The sequence below is a fragment of the Erythrolamprus reginae genome, chromosome 2, assembly GCF_031021105.1.
Source record: "Erythrolamprus reginae isolate rEryReg1 chromosome 2, rEryReg1.hap1, whole genome shotgun sequence".
NCBI classification, from domain to species: Eukaryota; Metazoa; Chordata; class Lepidosauria; order Squamata; family Dipsadidae; genus Erythrolamprus; species Erythrolamprus reginae.
Window position 1 is genome coordinate 41301926 of NC_091951.1, and position 22271 is coordinate 41324196.

A 22271-nucleotide genomic window follows, 5' to 3' on the forward strand; every position below is an offset into this window, starting at 1 on the left:
TCTTTTTTTCTTTGAAATGATCCCCTGGAACAGGTGTGAAACTCAATGTTGTCATGGTGTCATCCCCTTCACTAAACCAGGTGTGGGCGTGGCCAGCATGTGACACATGGGCCCGAGAGTTTGACAGCCCTGCTCTAAGGATGCAAATGGCCAATTTGCCTGCAAGGAGTATAAATCCTTCCATTCCCCAGTATCCTGTCAGAGCTGAGAAGCTTCTTGGGTGAGAAACAAAACTTTTTCAAAGAAAAATGCCACTCCTTGGGCGGAAAAGTATAGTGTCTGAGCGGCAGTCCCTTTGGGACTGGGCGGCACAGAAATAATAAATAAATAAATAAACAAACAAACAAATAAAAAACCCACCCTGTTTTGCCTCAGAGAATTTCAAAATAAAATAAAATACTGTACTGTGTGTCTATAACAGTGAGCTCATAATAGGGCAACTCTATCAATATCAAAATGCCACTTAAATAGTTGAGCTAGTTTCAAACTAGATTTTGATTTTCTTTCTCTCTTCCTTACTCCCATTCTTTTTCTTTCTCTTTTCCTTCCTCTCTTTTTTCTATCTGTTTCTCTCTCTTCCTCTCTTCCTCTCTCTCTCCTTCCCTCTCACTCTTTCCCTCTCGGCTTCTGGGCAGGTTTGGAAAACTCTGAGTTGATGATGATTTTTAAGTGAGCGATTGCTCACTGCTCAGCTTAGAGGGAACTATGCCTTTGGGACAACCATGGCTTGGATGACGGAGAACCTCTACAGATTTTTAGCTATGCCATTTAGGATGAAGCCCCTTGGGAGTAGGAATGGATTCCCAGAGGGGAAAATATCGCAGATTACAGGAACCAGGAGCACTACTCTGGTGACCTTGAGGACACAGATTGAAACTCCCAAGTATTTCAGTGACCTTTTACAAGGTTTCAGATTACCAGCTGTCTGCAAGGAGTATAAATCCTTCCATTCCCCATCATCCTGTCAGAGCTGAAGAAGCTTTTTAGATGAGAAGCGAAATGTCTTCAAAGGAAAAAAACCCATCAAATCCATTTGCCTCCTGGAAAAAAAATTCACCTTTATGATATGCAGGTAATTTGTTTTACTTCTTGCCATTCCAATCACGAAACTGAAATACGCAGATGTCATACGTATTGTGGGATGGGCCAGGAGCCAGACTTTTTGCTTGGGAGTGGAAATAAAATGACTTGCCTTTTGGCTGCTGAACTCAGTCTGGCTAGTGCTATTTCTACCAGGGGAGCCAAAGTTAAAAACAACAACAACAACTGATGGCAATATTAACAGTGGATTCCTGCTGGGGTTGTCTCAGAGATATTGCCATTTAACTATGGTTATCACCATGTCCCTTTCAACTCTTAACTTTGTTAGCTACTGTGTTTCCCCAAAAATAAGACCCTGTCTTATATTTTTCCGAACCCTGAAATAAGCCCTTGGCCTTATTGCCATGCACTCAAAAGCCTGATTGGGATTATTATCAGGGGAATGTATAGAATAGAATAGAATAGAATAGAATAGAATATAATTATTTATTGTCCAAGTGTGATTGGACACAAGGAATTTGTCTTTGGTGCATATGTTCCCAGTGTACATAAAAGAAAAGATACATTTGTCAAGAATCATTAGGTACAAAACTTAATCTTGGAGTCTTGGTGGATAACCAGCTAAACATGGGCCAGCAATGTGCAGCAGCGGCTTAAAAAGCCAACACAATCCTAAGCTGCATGAACAGGGGGATACACTCCAAGACCAGAGAGGTAATAATACCACTCTATAAGACCCTGGTCAGACCGCACCTGGAGTATTGCATCCAGTTCTGGTCACCACACTTCAAATGAGATATAGAGACTCTGGAAAGGGTGCAGAAAAGAGCAACTAAAATGATAAGGAGACTAGAGACCAGGCCATACGAGGAAAGGTTGCTGGAACTGGGCATGGATAGTCTAGCAAAAAGAAGGGCTAGGGGGGACATGATAGCTGTATACAGGTACTTGAGGGGTTGCCACGGAGGGGAGGGGGACACACTATTTCCCAGGGCACCAGAGGGCCGGACGAGGAACAACGGTTGGAAGCTGACCAAGGAAAGATTCAATCTGGAGATAAGGAAGAACTTCCTGACGGTGAGAGCGATCAACCAGTGGAACGGCCTGCCAGCGGAGGTTGTGAATTCCCCAACTTTGGACATTTTCAAGAGGAGATTGGACTGCCATTTGGCTGGGGTGCTGTAGGGTTTCCTGCTCAAGCAGGGGGTTTGACTTGATGACCTGCAAGGTCCCTTTCAACTCTAATAATAAATAAATAAATAAATAAATAAATAAAATAATGATTGTCATAGGGGTCAAATAAGCAATCAGGAAACAATATTAATAGAAATCTTAAGGATTCAAGCAGCAAGTTACAGTCATACAATCATAAGTTGTAGGAGATGCGTGATAGGAATGATGACAAAAAACTAGTAGCAATAGTAGTGCAGACTTAGTAAATAGTTTGACAGTGTCGAGGGCATTATTTTGGGGAAAACAAGGTCAAAAGTCCCTTTGTTTTAGAAGGAGATTTTAATAGTCCCAACATATTTTATCAGGGAGGACGACAAAACAACATTCCACCACAATAAACCAGCACAAATCCACCCATGCTGAGGGTCCTGAAAACATTTTGAATGTTTATGAGGTTGGAGCAGTGGTTCTCAACCTGGGGGTCGGGACCTCTTTGGGGGCGGGGGGGTGGGGGTCAAACGACCATTTCATAGGGGTCGCCTAAGACCAAGGGTAAAAACAAATTTCCCATGGTGTTAGGAACTATACCTTCTATTCTGGAGCTTTGGAACATATTTTTACAATCCAACCAATCAGGCATTTACAGTAGGGGTGTCCCTCTGACCTTCCTGCCAATTAGCTTAAAGCTCTGTTGGGAGAATTGGCGCTAGACTTATGGTTGGGGGTCACCACAACATGAGGAAGTGTATTAAGGGATTGCGGCATTAGAAAGGCTGAGAACCCTTGGGTTAGCCAATTAATCTTTGCATTTGTGATCTTAAAAATCTAATCATTTTAACTATCGAATGCCCTGCTGAATTTTTCATTTCCACAAATATTTTTTTCGGTTACAGTATATGCCGTCAAACTGTTTTTGATTCTTAACTTAGATTTTCTCTCTGAATGTTACTTATAGAGACTTTTTCTCTCTCTCCAACTAAGATAGAAAGGTAGATAGATACTAGATGGACATAAGATAATAATTATATACAGTACAGTATATATATATTGCAGGGTGAACATATACTGATCACTTATTAAACTGGCATACAAGATCCTGGAGTTCCATTGCCCCCTGCTGACTGTATTGGGAATATTATTGGCCTATAGATTCATAAAAAACATAAACTACTGTAAGTTAATTATCAAATTATTTGTATGCCGCCCCGAGTCTACAGAGAGGGGCGGCATACAAATTTATTTATTTATTTATTTATTTATTTATTTATTTATTTATTTGTTTGTTTGTTTGTTTATTTATTTAATTAATAATAATAATAATAATAATAATAATAATAATAATAATAATAATGCACTCTGACTGCAAATAAAAAGTTATTATCTTAAAGAAAGGGGAAATGCATATAATAAGATATAGGAAAAATGACATAAAAGAAAATTGAAAAAAATAAAAAAGGACTGAGATTTTATTTATTTATTTATTTATTATTTGGATTTGTATGTCGCCCCTCTCCGAAGACTCGGGGCGGCTCACAAGATAGTAGTGTGTAGAAAAAAGCATGAAAGACCGCCTTCTGCCGCACGAATCCCAGCGACCGATTAGGTCCCACAGAGTTGGCCTTCTCCGGGTCCCGTCGACTAAACAATGTCGTTTGGCGGGTCCCAGGGGAAGAGCCTTCTCTGTGGCGGCCCCGACCCTCTGGAACCAGCTCACCCCTGAGATTAGAACTGCCCCCACCCTTCTTGCCTTTCGCAAGCTTCTCAAAGCCCACCTCTGCCGTCAGGCATGGGGGAACTGAGATAACTTCCCCAGGCCTATACTGTTTATGTATGGTATGTTGTGTGCATATTTTTTAAATTATGGGTTTTCAGCTTTCTAATTATTGAATTTGTATTATATATTGTTTTCTGTTGCTGTGAACTGCCCCGAGTCTGCGGAGACGGGCGGCATACAAATTAATTAAATGAATGAATGAATGAATGAATGAATGAATGATAATTAAAGGGAATAGAAGCTAAAATATGAAAAGTCGTTGCAGGAATTAGGTACAGTACTGTATTTTAAAATCTCTTTAATTGCTTTATTCTTTATTCTTGCTTTATTGACCAAGGGCGCTTGGTTCTAAAGTTTCACCAGGAAGCACAGGGATTTGGTCACAGTGAGTTTTAAATGTTTACAATCAGAAAAATGGTGACCTCATTAATGAACGCAATTTCATTGGCAAACGCAGTCCTGCAAATGGTGAACATGAAGGGTGGGCACTGTTGTTATGAAGGAAACCTGAGTTGGTGCTGGCTGGGGAATTCTGGGAATTGAAATCCCCTTATTTTAAAACAGCTGAGTTTGAGAAACACTGGTTTAAGCTGTTGAGTCAATGGGTTAGAATTTATTCAATTTTCTACTCACTGTCATACTTCCAGGCTACACAATTGTTAGACCCAGTTACTGAATTTAAAGAATTAGAAACTGGTGCATCTGAGGATGTGCAGAAAGTTTTTTTTCAACACTCGTGGCAATGCAGCTGCTTCCCTATTAATAGGGCAATGTGAACATTAGTTGCATTTCACGAGAACACCCTTCTTCAGAATTTTTCTTCCTTCTTCTTTGCTCATACGGTGGTACCTCTACCTACAAACGCCTCTACTTACAAACTTTTCTAGATAAGAACCGGGTGTTCAAGATTTCTTATCTCTTCTCAAGAACCATTTTCCACTTATAAACCCAACCCTCCGAAACTGTAACCGGAAAAGGTGGGGAGAAGCCTCTGTGGGGCCTCTCTAGGAATCTCCTGGGAGGAAACAGAGCCGGAAAAGGCAGGGAGAAGCCTCTGTGGGGCCTCTCTAGGAATCTCCTGGGAGGAAACAGGGCCAGAAAAGGCAGGGAAAAGCTTCTGTGGGGCCTCTCTAGGAATCTCCTGGGAGGAAACAGGGCTGGAAAAGGCAGGGAGAAGCCTCCATGGAGCCTATCTAGGAATCTCCTGGGAGGAAACAGTGCTGGAAAAAGCGGGGAGAAGCCTCCGTGGGGCCTCTCTAGGAATCTCCTGGGAGGAAACAGGGCCTCCACCCTCCCTGTGGTTTCCCCAATCGCACACATTATTTGCTTTTACATTGATTCCTATGGGAAAAATTGCTTCTTACAAACTTTTCTACTTAAGAACCTGGTCACGGAATGAATTAAGTTCGTAAGTAGAGGTACCACTGTACTTGCATTGCAATGATCTTATGTCATCTAAAACCAGTGCAGCATCAGATTACGTTCAGTGGCTATGGTGAATTTTCCAGATTTCCCCAATGGCTGCTTATTTAAAACAAAGTTAGCAAAGTCAATTTCCAGGTCAGCAGGGTTGGCTTTGCTGGCGAGCTGAAACTTCTCAGCACGGTTAAAAATTAACTTCCACTCTCATTTTAGACGGGACTGAAAAACAATATGAGTCACGGGGCACCTGGAAACGTGCCTCTCTGCCTCTCCAAACCTGATAAAACCTCCTGCTCTGCTTTTCCTTTTCTTCTCAACTCTGAAGATCCCTTAGCGTTTCCCAACTTGCCCAGGAGGTGACTCATTGCCAAGTAAGAAACCAGAAACTTCAGAGATGACCTTGCAACATCAGCTGGCTTCTGACACAGAAAACCCTGCCCTGGGTTTTGTGCCTTGCATTCGCGCTCTATATGCTGCAGCAAAAGCAGGAAGAGGCGAAGGTGAAGAAGGAGAAGGTGGTGAAGAAGAAGGAGAAGGTGGAGCCATGGCTGCTGTCCTCCTTCCAGGAAACCTCCAAGATGAAGCCACTTGCTCGGTTTGCTTGGAATATTTCAAAGACCCTGTGTCCATCCAGTGCGGGCATAATTTCTGCCGGGCTTGTATCGCCAAGAGCTGGAAGACCCTGGAGGCGAACTTCCCTTGCCCTCAGTGCCGGGAAGTCTTCAAGGAGAAAAGCTTCAGGCCCAACCGACAGCTGGCCAACATGTCTGAGATCATCAGCCAGTTCATCCTGCACGGCGGGAAAGGCCTGGAGGAGGACAAGATCTGCGAGAAGCACAGGGAGGCCCTGAAGCTTTACTGCAAAGACGACCAGAAGACTATTTGTGTGGTGTGCGACCGGTCGCGGGACCATCGGCCTCATGCGGTGGTGCCTGTAGAAGAGGCAGCCCAGGAATACAAGGTATGCATCTACCTGTCTTTTGCACGATTATTCTTCCCAGCACACGGGGGTTGCAGCTCCCGCTGCTCCCGATGCGCTGTGTGTGCAGCTCCGTGTCTCGAGGGTGAGGGCGGGCGTCCGAGTGAGATTTTGCTTCTCCTGGGTCCTGCCAAACGACATTGCTTAGTTGACGGGACCTGGAGAAGGCCAACTCTGTGGGACCTAACCAGTTGCTGGGATTCGTGCGGCAGAAGGTGGTCCCGGAGATATTCTGGTCCGATGCCATGAAGGGCTTTATAGGTCATAACCAACACTTTGAATTGTGACTGGAAATTGATTGGCAACCAATGCAGACTGCAGAGTGTTGGTGTAACATGGGCATACCTTGGGAAGCCCATGATTGCTCTCGCAGCTGCATTCTGCACGATCTGAAGTTTCCGAACACTTTTCAAAGGTAGCCCCATGTAGAGAGCATTACAGTAGTCGAGCCTCGAGGTTGTTGTGGTTGTTTTGTTGTTGTTGTTGTTATTGTTGTTATTATTGTTATTGTTATTATTATTATTATTATTATTATTATTATTATTATTATTATTATTAATTAGATTTGTATGCCGCCCCTCCCTGGAGACTCGGAACGGCTTACAACAACACAACAATACAAATTCCATAGAGGCCCCCCAGGTTTTGTTCCAAATTCAGCCAGGCTCAATCATATCTATTGAAAAATAATAAAATTGTTTTAGTCTTCAGCATTGGGCAAAATGGTAGCCTTTGGACCAGTAGCAGGTTAATACCAGAATAGTCCACACCATAGCTCTGGTAGCCAAAATGGAGCAAAATCTCATGAGGGGACATGCACGCATGAGATTTTGGCAACTTTTTGCTTCTGCGCATGCGTGGAAATCTCACGCGTGTGTCCACTCGTGAAATTTTGCTCCCTGTGCATGTGCAGAAGCAAAAACTCATTCGGACACATGCACATGCTGGGGATGGAGAGCTCCATGGGAAGCACACCGATAGTGGTGGTAAGTAGGACCCCCCCGCCTGCTTTGGACCATTCACTTCCAATGACTGAACCTCACAAGATGCAGGTTCCTACTCATATATTTCCCTTTATGAGGTTTAAAGTCGCAGGGGGATGGAAGGAAAAGGTTTTTATTTATTTATTTTGTCCAATACACAATGGAGGTAAAAGAGAATAGACATATAGTAATATATGTCAAAGGAAAGATAGAAGAAACGATATAAGAATAAAATACGTCAATGGAGAATAGAGGAAAATATATATGAATGGAAGAGAAGATATATGAGATATAAGAGAGACAGTTGGACAGAGAACGGAAGGCACACCAGTGCAGTTATTCACGCCCCTTACTGACCTCTTAAGAACCTGGAGAGGTCAATCGTGGATAGTCTAAGGGGGAAATGTTGGGGGTTGACACTACAGAGTGTCATGCGTTACACTACAGAGTGTCAATGAGTTACATGCTTCGACAACTCAATTGCTAAAGTCATATTTTTTACAGTCAAGTTTGGAGTGGTTAATGTTAAGTTTGAATCTGTTGCAGTGCTCTTGTGTTGTTGTGGTTGAAGCTAAAGTAGTTGTTGACAGGCAGCACATTGCCGCATATGATCTTGTGGGCAATGCTTAGATCTTAAATTAAACTTAAATTAAACTTAAATTAATGAGCCACATGGTCAGCAAAGCTCACCAAAATCCCCTGAGGGTTCAGAAGACCTGAGCTGCTAGCGTGCCAGCTGGGTCAAGCAGAGGTTCTGCAGTCTGGTGGGAACAGGGGCACCTCGTAGACTCCATATCCTGGATTTTGTGAGTTGGGATTTTCAGGGGAGGAGCACTGGTGGGTTGTAAATATTTTTGCTACCAGTTCGTACACTTACTTGAAGCGTCCCTGGTGGGTGGGCGGAGACGGTTCCAAGAACGGGATCAAACCAGGAGTAACCCATCGCTGGGGATTTAACTCCCTGGGTATCCCTATACCAAATGGACAGGACCTTTCGTCAACCCTTTTTAGTTAGGGGACAAATAGGAATTGATTGCATCCTAAAAAACACAGATTTGATTAGTTTCCTTTCAAAATTAACTTACCATCCAAGACCAAATCCAGTTTTCCATTATTCATTTTTTGTGTTCTCCAATGGTAAACAAAATAATAGAAAAATAACGTTTTGTGAACATTTGCTCCTAGAAAGAGAATCCTTTTATTCCCTTGCATTAAAACCGGGGTAAACTCTTGTACAGTCCTAAAATTTCACACATGCATTATTCCACGTGGATTGTGGTCTATGAAATTTTGCACAGTCGTACATTTGTTTATCATGAAAATATCACACGGTACCTCATTACAGTAGCAATTATGACTTGTTATAGTCTCCCAATATATCCACCCCTTACTCCAATTATTGTTACATTATTAAAATGATTATTAAAATCATCTCCAAACACCCAAATCAACTTGCAAGAGTTAAAGTCAGAAAAACATCGTGTTTTGATCCAATGGCTATAATAACAATTTAGCAGGAAGGTAGGTGTTTTTATGCCACCAAAGCTATGCCATGGTGCTACCTTTTTTCGCCTCTACAATTCTTTTATAATTATTGAAAGCAATACATTTTGAAATAGTGTAGAGAAAGTTAATAACAAAAGATGAACCCTGCAAATTTTTAGATTAGAATAGAATAGAATAGAATTCTTTATAGGTCAAGTGTGATGGGACATACAAGGAATTTATCTTTGGTGTATATTCTCTCGGTGTACATAAAGGGAATAAAATGCATTCATCAAGAATAAAAAAGATACAACACTTAGTGATAGTCAAGGTTACTAATAAGCTATCAAATCGTACTAGGAAACAAATAAAAGGAATAGAAAGATACAAGCAACATGGCTATAGTAATAAGTGGGAAGAGATAGATACTGGTAAGGAAGAGAAGAATAATAGTAACACAGTGTTAGTAAATTATTTGACAGCGTTGTGGGAATTAGCTGTTAAGCAGAGTGATGGCATTTGGGGAAAAACTGTCCTTGTGTCTAGTTGTTTTGATGTGCAGTGGCCTATACTGTAGTGTCTTTTTTAGGATAGAAGTTGAAACAATTTATTTATTTATTTATTTATTTATTTATTTATTTATTTATTTATTTATTTATTTATTTATTTATTTATTTATTTATTTATTTATTTATTTATTTATTTATTTATTTATTTATTTATTTATTTATTTATTTATTTATTTATTTATTTATTTATTTATTTATTTATTTATTTAATTTACTTACTTACTTACTTACTTATTTATTTATTTATTTATTTGATTTGTATGCCGCCCCTCTCCGGAGACTCAGGGCAGCTAACAGTAATAATAAGACAGCATATAATAATAATCCACTACTAAAAACAATTAAAAACCCATTAATATAAAAACCAAACATACATACAGACATACCATGCATAAAATTGTAAAGGCCTAGGGGAAAGAGTATCTCAGTTCCCCCATGCCTGACGGCAGAGGTGGGTTTTAAGTAGCTTACGAAAGGCAAGGAGGGTGGGGGCAATTCTAATCTCTGGGGGGAGTTGGTTCCAGAGGGCCAGGGCCGCCACAGAGAAGGCTCTTCCCCTGGGTCCCGCCAGGATGTGCAGGATGTGAGGGGTGGGTTCCCAATTCTGCTTTGTAGATATTTTTACTGCCCTCTTTTTGACTCATGCAGTATACAGATACTCAATGCAAAGCAGGTTGGTAAGAACTATTTTTTTCTGCAGTTCTAATTATCCATTGAAGTCTGTATTTGTCTTGTTTGGTTGCAGAGCCAAACCAGACAGTTATGGGAGGTGCAGATGACAGACTCAATAATAATACTGATTTTGGAAAAATAACGTGTTTGAAATAACAAAATAGGGATTACCAGATGGGTTGATGGCAAACCTGTAATCACTGAGACAATCCATGCCAGGCAAGAAATGGTTAACCCAAGAACCAAATTCCTGTTCTATTTCTGGAAGGAAACCTTCCCAAAGTGGGCACAAGATCTCAGACTGACACCGATTCCCTGGAGGACAGGAGCCAAGCTTTTTCTTTGTGGCCCTAGTGCAAATATCCAGATAAAAATAGAAACCGCAGCTGATGAGGGGACAAGGCACTCTGGGAAGATTTGAGAAACTAATTTTCTATGTAAGCTTGAGGGCCTTCCTGTTATTTTCTGCAATCTTTTTCTACAAGTGAAGAAATGTACAGGACTTAGGGCCACAATTGAGCCCAAAAATTCTGTTGCTAAGTGAGACAGTAATTGAGTTTTGCCCCCTTTTATGACCTTGCCATAGATATTAAGTGAATGACTGCAGTTGTTAAGTTGAATTTGGCTTCCACATTGACTTGGCTTGTCAGAAGATCAGAAAAGGTGATCACATGACCCCAAGACACTGTCAACCAGCATAGGTCCATGTCAGTTGCCAAGCTTCTTTTGTTATATTGGTTGAATGGAAGAGGCAGACAGAAGAGGCTTCAAAACAACATTTCTTTATTTGGCAACTACCTACAACCCAGCAAAGGCTCTGTTTGACAGCCAGTCCTTTTATTGGGAGTTGCCAGACAGACTCTAGCCAATCAGCAGTCAGTATTTTCCCTCCAGAATGGAGGACCTGACTGAAGCCTATGTGCTTCAGTGCTGAGAATGTAATAGTCTTAATTTTGATCACATGATGCTCCAAACGGTCATAAATGGTGAAAAACAGTCCTAAGTCACTTTTTTAATGGTCACTAAATAAACATAGAAACATAGAAGACTGACGGCAGAAAAAGACCTCATGCTCCATCTAGTCTGCCCTTATACTATTTTCTGTATTTTATCTTAGGATGGATATATGTTTATCCCAGGCATGTTTAAATTCAGTTACTGTGGATTTACCAACCACGTCTGCTGGAAGTTTGTTCCAAGGATCTACTACTCTTTCAGTAAAATAATATTTTCTCACGTTGCTTTTGATCTTTCCCCCAACTAACTTCAGATTGTGTTCACTTTTTGTTCTTGTGTTCACTTTCTTATTAATAACACTTCCCTCTTGGACCTTATTTAACCCTTTAACATATTTAAATGTTTCTATCATGTCCCCCCTTTTCCTTCTGTCCTCCAGACTATACAGATTGAGTTCATTAAGTCTTTCCTGATACGTTTTATGCTTTAAAACCTTCCACCATTTATGTAGTCCATCTTTGGACCTGTTCAATTTTGTCAATATCTTTTTGTAGGTGAGGTCTCCAGAATCTAGCCAATCAGCAGTCAGTATTTTCCCTCCAGAATGGAGGACCTGACTGAAGCCTTCGTGCTTCAGTGCTGAGAACGTAATAGTCTTAATTTTGATCACATGATGCTCCAAACGGTCATAAACCGTGAAAAACAGTCCTAAGTCACTTTTTTCCAGTGCTGTTGTAACGGTCACTAAATAAACTGTTGCAAATCAAAGACTATCTGCAGTTTGCAGAGATTCTCTTTCGCAAGATTTATTGAAAAGAAAGAGACGGCTTCCATAATTTATTTATTCTATAATAAATTAAATAAATTTAATTTATTTAAGGAAATAGTATAAGGGCAGACTAAATGGACCATGAGGTCTTTTTCTGCCGTCAATCTTCTATGTTTCTATTATAAATAAATTATAAATAAATAATATTATTTATTATATAATTATAATAAACAAATAATACTGTTATTTATTCCATAATTAATTAAATAAATAAATAAATTTGGGCAACTCAACTGTTTCTTATTTAGAGCCTATCTATCCCTATGCGAATGACTGAATACCTGAGTGTAATAATTAATAGGGTTTATTAAAGTATTTTTATATTTTATACCAATATTGTAATCATTTATAATGTTTTTTATATGTTGTTAGACACTCAGAGTCCACTGGAGTTGGGTGACATACAAATATTGTCAACTATTAAACTATATGTGTGGCAAGTCCTTAGTTTTGTTTCTAAGAGCCTTCCTGGGATCTGCCAAGGGGGAGGATCTCTTCACTCATAATAGAGTCTCTTGCAGCTGGCTATTTACATCAACTTTTCAGGAATAGTTATTCCTCTGGGAGTGAACTTGTCTGTCTCCTCCCTTCTTCTATTTCAAAGCTCCCCTAGGGAGAAAGCACCAGTTGAATTATAACAGTAAGTGAGATATCCTCCTGTTTTTACATTTACTTTAAGGCAGCCATCTTAGAAAGTGAACTGCAAATGTCTTCATTTGTCTTCATGTTACAGATACCCGACTTTGGTCTCTCTATATAGCACAGAGAAGATGAGTGATTTAAGGCAGGTTAATACTTTAAATCAGCTTTCCCTTCTTCAGTGCCCTCCAGATCACCAAGCTATAAAAACCTTATTTTCCATTAAACTGGGGCCTGGGTATGATGAGGATTGAGGTCAGGCTAGGTTTTTAGTTGTGATCCAGAAATTTCACTGTGGATTTATTTAAACAGACACAACCTACATTGTTTTTAATGTCTGGGTCCAATCCCAGTTAAACCTTTTTTCATTATAAAGTTTGGATTTTAGTTTTAGATTTTAGATTATTATTATTATTATTATTATTAATAATAATAATAATAATAATAATAATAATAATAATAATAATAATCAAAGCCCTACATGGCATCGGACCAGACTATCTCCGGGACCGCCTACTGCCACACGAATCCCAGAGACCAGTTAGGTCCCACAGAGTTGGCCTTCTCCGGGTCCCGTCGACTAAACAATGTCATTTGGCGGGACCCAGGGGAAGAGCCTTCTCTGTGGCGGCCCCGGCCCTCTGGAATCAACTCCCCCCAGAGATCAGAATTGCCCCCACCCTCCTTGCCTTTCGTAAACTTATCAAAACCCACCTCTGCCGTCAGGCATGGGGGAATTGAAATATATTCCCCAGGCCTATATAATTTATGTATGGTGTGTTGTGTGCATGTTTTTTAAATTATGGGTTTTTAACTTCGTATTATTAGATTTGTATTGTACATTGTTTCTATCACTGCTGTGAGCCGCCCCGAGTCTACGGAGAGGGACAGCATACTAACTAACTAACTAACTAACTAACTAACTAACTAACTAACTAACTAACTAACTAACTAACTAACTAACTAACTAACTAACTAACTAACTAACTAACTAACTAACTAACTAAATAAATAAATAAATAAATAAATAAATATTATTATTACTTATATCCCGCCCTCTCCTAGGACACAGGTGGCTTACAGTATATGAAAAACAATACAATTCTGAAATCTAATAATAACTAAAAACAAAATCTAAACCCCAATTTAATTTAAAAGCAGTCATTTCTAATCCGCCAGCATACACTCCATTCAACATACATTCATTCATAGGTAGGGGCTGATGACTAGTGTCCCTAGGCCTGTCGGCACAAGTGTGTCTTCAAACTCTTACGGAAGGCGAGGAGGGTGGGGCAGTATGAATCTCTGGGGGGAGCTGATTCCAAAAGGCTGGGGCCACTACAGAAAAGGCTCTTCCCCTAGGCCCAGCGAAGCGACATTGTTTAGTTGATGGGACCTGGAGAAGACTTGACTGGTCGCTGGGGCTCATGTGGCAGAAGGCGGTCCCATAAGTAATCTGGTCTGATGCCATGTAGATACTGCTTTTCAATGTTTTACAGCCCTCTCTAAAAGGTTTACAGAAAGTAATTTAATAGTTGGTGTAAGGGTATAAAATCATTACAGCTGTGGGCTTCATAACATTCATTGTTCACAGACTTATATTTTTTTCTATGGGTGCATGTAATCTTCTCAAATATTGCCTTAAAATTGTGAAAGCCTTTTTTTATAAAAAAACCCACTGTATACTTTGGACCCTAGGAACAAATACAGACTCGCTTGGATTTCTTGAAGAAAGAGAGACAGGAACTCCTGGAATTCAAAACTCAGGATGACAAGAAGAGCCAAGAATTGCTGGTGGGTACTTACTGTTACTCAGAAATTGGTATGTTTGTACAGCCTTATTCTGTCAGGTGTAGATACGTGACACAATAAGATTCTTGAAGAAAATCTTCAAAAAAGGATTGGGTTTGTTAATGCCTATGGAGATCTTTTGAATTTTTATGAAGAAAAGCAAAGAAACCGAGAGACAAAAGGCCCAGGAGTGAGACTTCCATGTTCAGAAGCCCTATGTTCATATACTGAGGTAGAATAATAAAACATGTCACTTTATCTTCTCTTCTAGTGATTCTTTGAAAAGCGGGATGTAACTAGAATAATATATCAATATATCCTATAAGAGAGCTTCCTCTCAGGCCCACACTGGAAATATCTTTGAGAAATATTTATTTATAGAATTCAATGTGTATCTTGTTTTCCCATCTATAGGGCTTTCATATATTGTATAATAGATAATCCTCCAATTTAGAAGAGATGAGGTGGCTCAGTGGTTAGAGTGCAGTACTGCAGGTGTTAGATTTTGGGCTGGAATGGAAGAGACGCAGAGCGATCTTCAGTAAGCTCTTTATTCAATACATTGAATCAACCAGCCTGGCTGACATCACTCTTTTCATAGGGAGGGCAACCAATCAGTTTAAAGCAATTCTCTTGCTTAAATAGCGGACCTGAGTGAAGACTTCAGCTCCTGATTTCAGTAACTAATAACAATAACACTAGGCTACTTAAGCTGACTGCTAGCTGTAGTTCAGCAGTTCAAATCTCACCCCCGGCTCAAGGTTGACTCAGCCTTCCATCCTTCTGAGGTGGGTCAAATGAGGACCCAGATTGTTGGGGGTGCTAGGCTGACTGTAAATCGCTTAGAGAGGACATGAGTGCTACGGCACACCACACACCCCCATGGCCTGGTTTTAGTCCCAAGAGGCTGCAGGGAGGCCTGCTAGGCCCAAAGTGGGACGTGGGGGGGTGTGGCCTCCCTCCCACCCTGTGTGCCCTGTTTGTGGTCCCAAGAGGCTGCAGGGAGGCCTTCTAGGCCCAAACAGGCCAGGGGTCACGTTTTCATGCACAGGTGTGGGGGAGAGCACATGGGTGCCGTGTGTGTGTGCATGAGAGGCAGGGAAGCATGGGGGTCGCACACGCATGAGCGGAGGGAGCAGGGCGTGAAGGTGGGGTGCCACATCTGGATTGCACCATAGCTGCCGACACATGCACACTGCCTTGCTAGCCATCACTAGTCTAACATCAGTGGGAAAATTTAGTCCTTGACTTACAACAGTTCATTTATCATGGGTTTCAACAACACTGAAAAAAGGGAGTTATGACCGTTTTTCACACTTAGAACCATTGCATCACCCCCATGGTCATGTGATCAAATTTCAGACATTGGGACACTGACTGTTCTTTATGATACTTGCAAATGTCCCTGGGAGTCATCTGATCATCTTTTTTTTTTTTTTTGCGAACTTCTGACCAGCAAAATCAATAGGGAAGCCAGATTCACTTATGAACTACGTTACTAACTTAACAACTGCAGGAATTCACAACTGTGGAGAGAAATGGGGCAAAACTCACTTAACAAAATATTTCACATAGCAACAGAAATTTTGGACTCAAACTTTTTAAAATTTTAAGTTGAGGATTTTAAGTTTAACTCAAATTTTTTTTTAAGTTTTAAGAGGATTTTAAGTTTAACTCATTTTTTTTTATTTTTAATTTTATTTATTTATTTATTTAATTTATTTATTTATTTTGTCCAATACAAATTGAAAGTTAAGGAGAATAAAAACGTGTAGTAGTAAATATCAGGGAAGGGATAGAAGAAGAGATATGAGAATAGAATACATCAATGAAGAGTAGAGGAAGGATATATGGATGGGAGAAAAGATATATAAAATATAGGAGAGACAATTGGACAGGGGATGGAAGGCACACTAGTGCACTTATGCTAGCCCCTTACTGACCTCTAAGGAACCTGGTGAGGTCAACAGTGGAAAGTCTAAGGGAAAAATGTTGGGGGTTGGGGGTTGACACCATGGAGTCTGGTAATGAGTTCCACGCTTCAACAACTTGATTGCTAAAGTCATATTTTTTACAGTCAAGTTTGGAGCGGTTGATATTAAGTTTGAACCTGTTGCATGCTCTTGTGTTATTGCGGTTGAAGCTGAAGTAGTTGTTGACAGGCAGGATGTTGCAGCATATGATCTTGTGGGCAATACTTAAATCATGTTTAAGGCATCGTAGTTCTAAGTTGAGGATTATCTCCTGCATCCTAGTTTTAGGCCAATCTCTCTGAAACTAATGCTCTCCAACTCTATTGGCAAAGCATGGGGGCAAAGTTTATTCCAGTTATAATATTTTTTGGCATAATTGTCTTCTGGTTCCTCACTTTCTTTCTTTGACTATTTAAAAAGAGAACCATAGAAACCGAGAGACAGAAGGTCCTCTCCGAATTTGAAGGGCTGCGCCAGTTTTGTCATGATCAAGAACAGGTTCTCCTTGGACAGCTGGACAAGATGGAGAAGACTGTCGTGAAAAGACAGAATGAAAACATCACAGAGCTCTCCAAGGAAATTTCCCTCCTCAACAAGTTCATTGCTGATCTGGAGGACAAAAACCAAGAATCATTGCTGGATTTCCTCAAGGTAAGACTTAGCAACAGAAAAATATTGTAGAAATTTTGTGTAATGGCAAGTCTTTTTGTATTAGCATACATCACTGGGTGTTGAGATACGCAGCAGTGTGTAGCGGCAGCCCAAAAAAGCCAATGCAATCCTAAATTACGTTAACAGAGAGATACAATCTAGATCAAGTGAGGTACTAATACCACTCTGTAAAGCTTTAGTAAGACCACACCTAGAGTACTGCATCCAGTTTTAGAAACATAGAAGATTGACGGCAGAAAAAGACCTCATGGTCCATCTAGTCTGCCCTTATACTATTTCCTGTATTTTATTTTAGGATGGATATATGTTTATCCCAGGCATGTTTAAATTCCGTTACTGTGGATTTACCAATCACGTCTGCTGGAAGTTTGTTCCAATGATCTACTACTCTTTCAGTAAAATAATATTTTCTCATGTTGCTTTTGATCTTTCCCCCAACTAACTTCAGATTGTGTCCCCTTGTTCTTGTGTTCACTTTCCTATTAAAAACATTTCCCTCCTGAACCTTATTTAACCTTTTAACATATTTAAATGTTTCTATCATGTCCCCCCTTTTCCTTCTGTCCTCCAGACTATACAGATTGAGTTCATTAAATCTTTCCTGATAAGTTTTATGCTTAAGACTTTCCACCATTCTTGTAGCCCGTCTTTGGACCCGTTCATTTTTGTCAATATCTTTTTGTAGGTGAGGTCTCCAGAACTGAACACAGTATTCCAAATGTGGTCTCACCAGTGTGTTTTGGTTACCAAACAATAAAAAAGTTGTTGAGACTCTAGAATAAGTGAAAGGAGAGTAACAAGGATGATCAGGGGACTAGAGACTAAAACAAATAAAGAGCAATTGTAGGAAATGGGCTTGGATAGTCTGGCGAAGAGAAGGATCAGGGCAGACATGATAGCAGTGCTCCAATATTTGAGGGGCTGCCACAGAGAGAAGGGGAGTCAAGCTGTTCTCCAGAGCACCTGAAGGACAGACAAGTAGTAATGGATGGAAACTGATCAAGGAGAGATTCAACCTAGAAATAAGGAGGAGCTTTCTGACAGTCAAAACAATCAACCAATGGAGCAGCTTGCCTTCGGAAGTTGTGGGAGCTTCATCTTCTAGACTTTCTAGAAGAGATTAGAGTGCCATTTGTCAGAAATGATGTAGTGTTGGACCCCCAACACTTTACCCTTAGATTATCTACTGTTGACCTATCCAGATTCCTAAGAGGTCAGTAAGGGGCGAGTACAAGTGCACTAGAGTGCCTTCCGTCCCCTGTCCTATTACTCTCCTATATCTCCTATACCTTTCTTCTATTCCTATATCTCTTCTTCTATTCTTTCATTGATATGTTCTATTACTATACCTTCTTTTCTATTATTTCTTAGATATATTTTACTATGAGTATCTCCTCTATAACCTTCATCATGTATTTTACTATGTGTATATAGATATATACCCACTAAAACCCTCATTGTGTATTGGACTAACTAGATAGATAGATAGATAGATAGATAGATAGATAGATAGATAGATAGATAGATAGATAGATAGATAGATGACCTAAAAATCCCTTCTAACTCTGTTAATCTATAATCTATCTAAAATTTAGCTATATCTTACTCAATACACCAGAAGAACAATGCAGAATTTACTGTCTAGCTAGACACGCTGTGTGGCTAAACCTGGTAGGGCTTAGTTTCAGTAATGTATAGCTTGCAAACACTCATATCAGATAGAGATTACTAATTTAATTTATAATAATAATAATAATTTATTAGAATGTGCTGAACTATCAAAAATAACAATGGAAATACAAAACAAAAACGATTCAGAGTTCTACAAGGCCTGGGAGAAATGGTTCAGATGGTTATCTAACTTTAAAAATAATAAAACAAAAACCAATCAAAATCTCTTAACATAAATTAAAATAAAGATATACACAATAGATATTCGGACCGAAATCAGTATAATCCCTGTCTGAGTTCAATCCACTCGATAACTACTAACAATTTACTAATATCATAACCTACCAATACCTCTCACTCATAAAAATAACAAACATAACCAAACTAAGTCTTCACAATGCATATTCCTGCTAATTTGCAGGTACTACCCCCCCTCTCTCTTTCTTTTCTTTTTTTTCTTTTTCTCTTTCTTTTCTTTTCTATCTCACCTCCAAACTACCTTTCCTTCCTACTTCACCCCTGAACTACTAAATTCTATAGATATAAGATTATCCAAATAAGAATATTGAATACAAAATAATTACCTATAGACAAATATTTGGAATATATATACAACAATATATATAACCTACTGTATAAAAATATTGTTTATCCCATCACCCCTCTACTTCTCTTTTTGTACTCCCATCCCCCCTTCCCATTCTTAATAAATTAATAAAGTATATATTTTTTAAAAAATAATAATTTATTAGATTTGTATGGCACCCCTCTCCGAAGACTTGGAGGTAATTTTTTTAATTACCTGAAAAAATTCAGGTAATTGAATGTTACCTGAATTTTTTTCAACTGGAAATGCTTGGGGCAACTTAGCTGCATATTGCTTTCTACCTGAATTATTTAAATATTACAGAAATTAATACCAGCAGCGTAGTAGAGCTGAGCAGGCTAACATAATTCTAGGAGTGTATCATAGGATCTACCAATCAAGGAAATGGCATTTATATGCTTCAATGTCTCAGTAATCAGGGATCAAATTTTATATAGGAGAGAAACTGTCTGGAATTATTGTATAATGTTTTAGGAAGATAAACACCTGCTTGTGTTTCCTAAATATTTAAATGTCTTTCAAGCTTGGCAACTGAATGGACTTCAACAACCAGAATCCCCCAGCCAGCCTACCCACCCACCTGAAAAATGGCCAAGTTTGAAAAACACTGATCCAAATAAATGGAGATTTTTATTTGTTTATGAACTAGGGCCAAATAATATTTCTTAGAATTGTTTGGATAATGGAGACAATAATTCAACAACCTTTTCAAATATAGGTCAGTGGTGTTTATATTTATAGTGAATAAACCTTTCTAGCTTTGCCACTTGAAATTTGCAAAATAGGTTCTCCCTGGCCTTAGGTTTTGGCCAGGACCATTACTCTCATGTTACACCTGATGTTTCCATACTAGTATAGAGTTTCTTATGACTATTTAAAGATTGCCACATAGCACTTGAAAAATTAAGGTTAAGGTCCCCATAAGTGTGCATGGTGTCTATTAATAGTTTACTGTACTTAAGGATGGTGGTGGAAAATGCAGTGAGAGGTATTTTGAGTATTCTGCAGCCTTTTCCCTGGAAAACTTTTTCCCTTCAATGTCCATCTGATTTCATGACAAGTCGGAAAGCTGCATTGATTCTACTTTTTCAGGAATGTTATAGAAGCTTTTCTTGATCAGTTGAGTAAGCCACACGTCTTCCTTAATGCAAATTCTGTGAATTTGAGAAGCAACAAGATGAGTAGAAGGCTAGGGAGAAATAAGACAAATGTATCTATTTATTTATTTTTCAAATTGCCTGCAGTGGTTTACCTTGCTAAGTAAAACCAAACTTTTAGTGAAAATGAATTAGACCTAGAAGTAAATAATAACAAAGGCAAGCTATCAGAATAGTAAAGACAGTTGTTGCTACATTACGTAAAAAGAACTTCAAGAACAAATAATTTTCAAGCTACATTTAAAAGTAATGATTGTCAAGGTCATACAATTAGTCCTCATTTAGCAACTGTTCACACTTAAGATTGATGAAAAGATAATCACTGCTCACAGTCACTCATGCCCTCATCACCTCGAGGCTCGACTACTGTAATGCTCTCTACATGGGGCTACCTTTAAAAAGTGTTTGGAAACTTCAGATAGTGCAGAATGCAGCTGCGAGAGCAATCATGGGCTTCCCTAGGTATGCCCATGTTACTCCAACACTCCGCAGTCTGCATTGGTTGCTGATTTGTTTTCGGTCACAATTCAAAGTGTTGGTTATGACCTATAAAGCCCTACATGACATCGGACTAGGATATCTGTGAGACCGCCTTCTGCCGCACAAATCCCAGTGACCGGTTAGGTCCCACAGAGTTGGCCTTCTCCGGGTCCTGTTGACTAAACAATGTTGTCTGGCGGGACCCAGGGGAAGAGCCTTCTCTGCGGTGGCTCCGACCCTCTGGAACCAACTCCCCCCAGAGATTAGGATTGCCCCCACCCTCCTTGCCTTTCATAAACTCTTTAAAACCCACCTCTGCCATCAGGCATGGGGGAATTGAAACATCTCCCCTCTGCCCATGTATTTTTTGTGTATGATTCGATTGTGTGCTTGTTTTTTATATATTGGGGCTTCTTTTTTTGGACTTTTTAACTTAAAACTGTAATTTAGATTACTAAATATTAGATTTGGTACTATGTACTGTTTTTACCATTGTTGTGAGCCGCCCGGAATCTGCGGAGAGGGGCGGCATATAAATCCAATAAATCTAATCTAATCTATATGACTTTCATAGATCTGTAAAGCAAAGGAAAGCTGAAGTAAAATCATAAACATTGCTATTATTATTATTATTATTTATTAGATTTGTATGCCGCCTCTCTCCAAAGACTCGGGGCGGCTCACAACAGTAATAAGAAACAATGTAACAATGGGACAAATCTAATAATAAAAAATATATATATAAACCCCAACAATTAAAAACCATACAGCACATACATACCAAACATGAAATATAAAAAGCCTGGGGGAGATGTCTTAGTTCCCCCATGCCTGGCGATACAGGTGGGTCTTGAGTAACTTGCGAAAGACAAGGAGGGTGGGGACCGTTCTAATCTCCGGGGGGAGTTGGTTCCAGAGGGCTGGGGCCACCACAGAGAAGGCTCTTCCCCTGGGGCCCGCCAAACGACATTGTTTGGTCGACCGGACCCGGAGAAGGCCAACTATGTGGGACCTTATCGGCCGCTGGGATTTGTGTGGTAGAAGGCGGTTCCGGAGGTATTCTGGTACAATTGTTGTCATTTCACTTAGTGACTGCTTTGTTTAATGACTGAGTTGGGGGTCCCAATTGTAGGCACTAAATGAGAACTATATATTTCAATGAGGATGGGGGCCAATGCAAAGAAGGATAATATCCTAGTTAATTGCAGCCAGGTCTCCTTTCTTGGTGGCACCATCAAAAGACTCTTAGTTGACGAGTAGAGCCCCCAGTTAGTAGTCCAATAGACCAGGACATCTCTTTCCCTAATCCTCTGTACATTTACTTCTCTCTCTCTCTCTCTTGTAGGATGTGACAACCACTATTGCCAGGTATGAAGCTGCATTTCCATTCTCTCTTT

The 22271-nt window shown here is 39.7% G+C and overlaps 1 protein-coding gene across 4 annotated transcripts in view; it reads left to right on the forward strand.

Moving 5' to 3' along the window:
- The first annotated feature begins 5677 nt into the window (after positions 1 to 5677).
- Positions 5678 to 22271, forward strand: part of TRIM7 (tripartite motif containing 7) — a 32614-nt gene continuing 16020 nt past the window's right edge. For 2 of the 4 annotated variants that reach the window (XR_011557907.1, XM_070737950.1), the window contains exons 1-4: positions 5678 to 6371; positions 14222 to 14317; positions 16708 to 16938; positions 22220 to 22242. Coding sequence is in view for 3 of the 4 variants with exons in the window: in XM_070737950.1 (XP_070594051.1) it covers positions 5805 to 6371; positions 14222 to 14317; positions 16708 to 16938; positions 22220 to 22242 (917 nt within the window). In the remaining variant the exon portion in view is untranslated. The remainder of the gene's footprint in view (positions 6372 to 14221; positions 14318 to 16707; positions 16939 to 22219; positions 22243 to 22271) is intronic. The other 2 variants (XM_070737948.1, XM_070737951.1) reach the window with 2 other exon arrangements.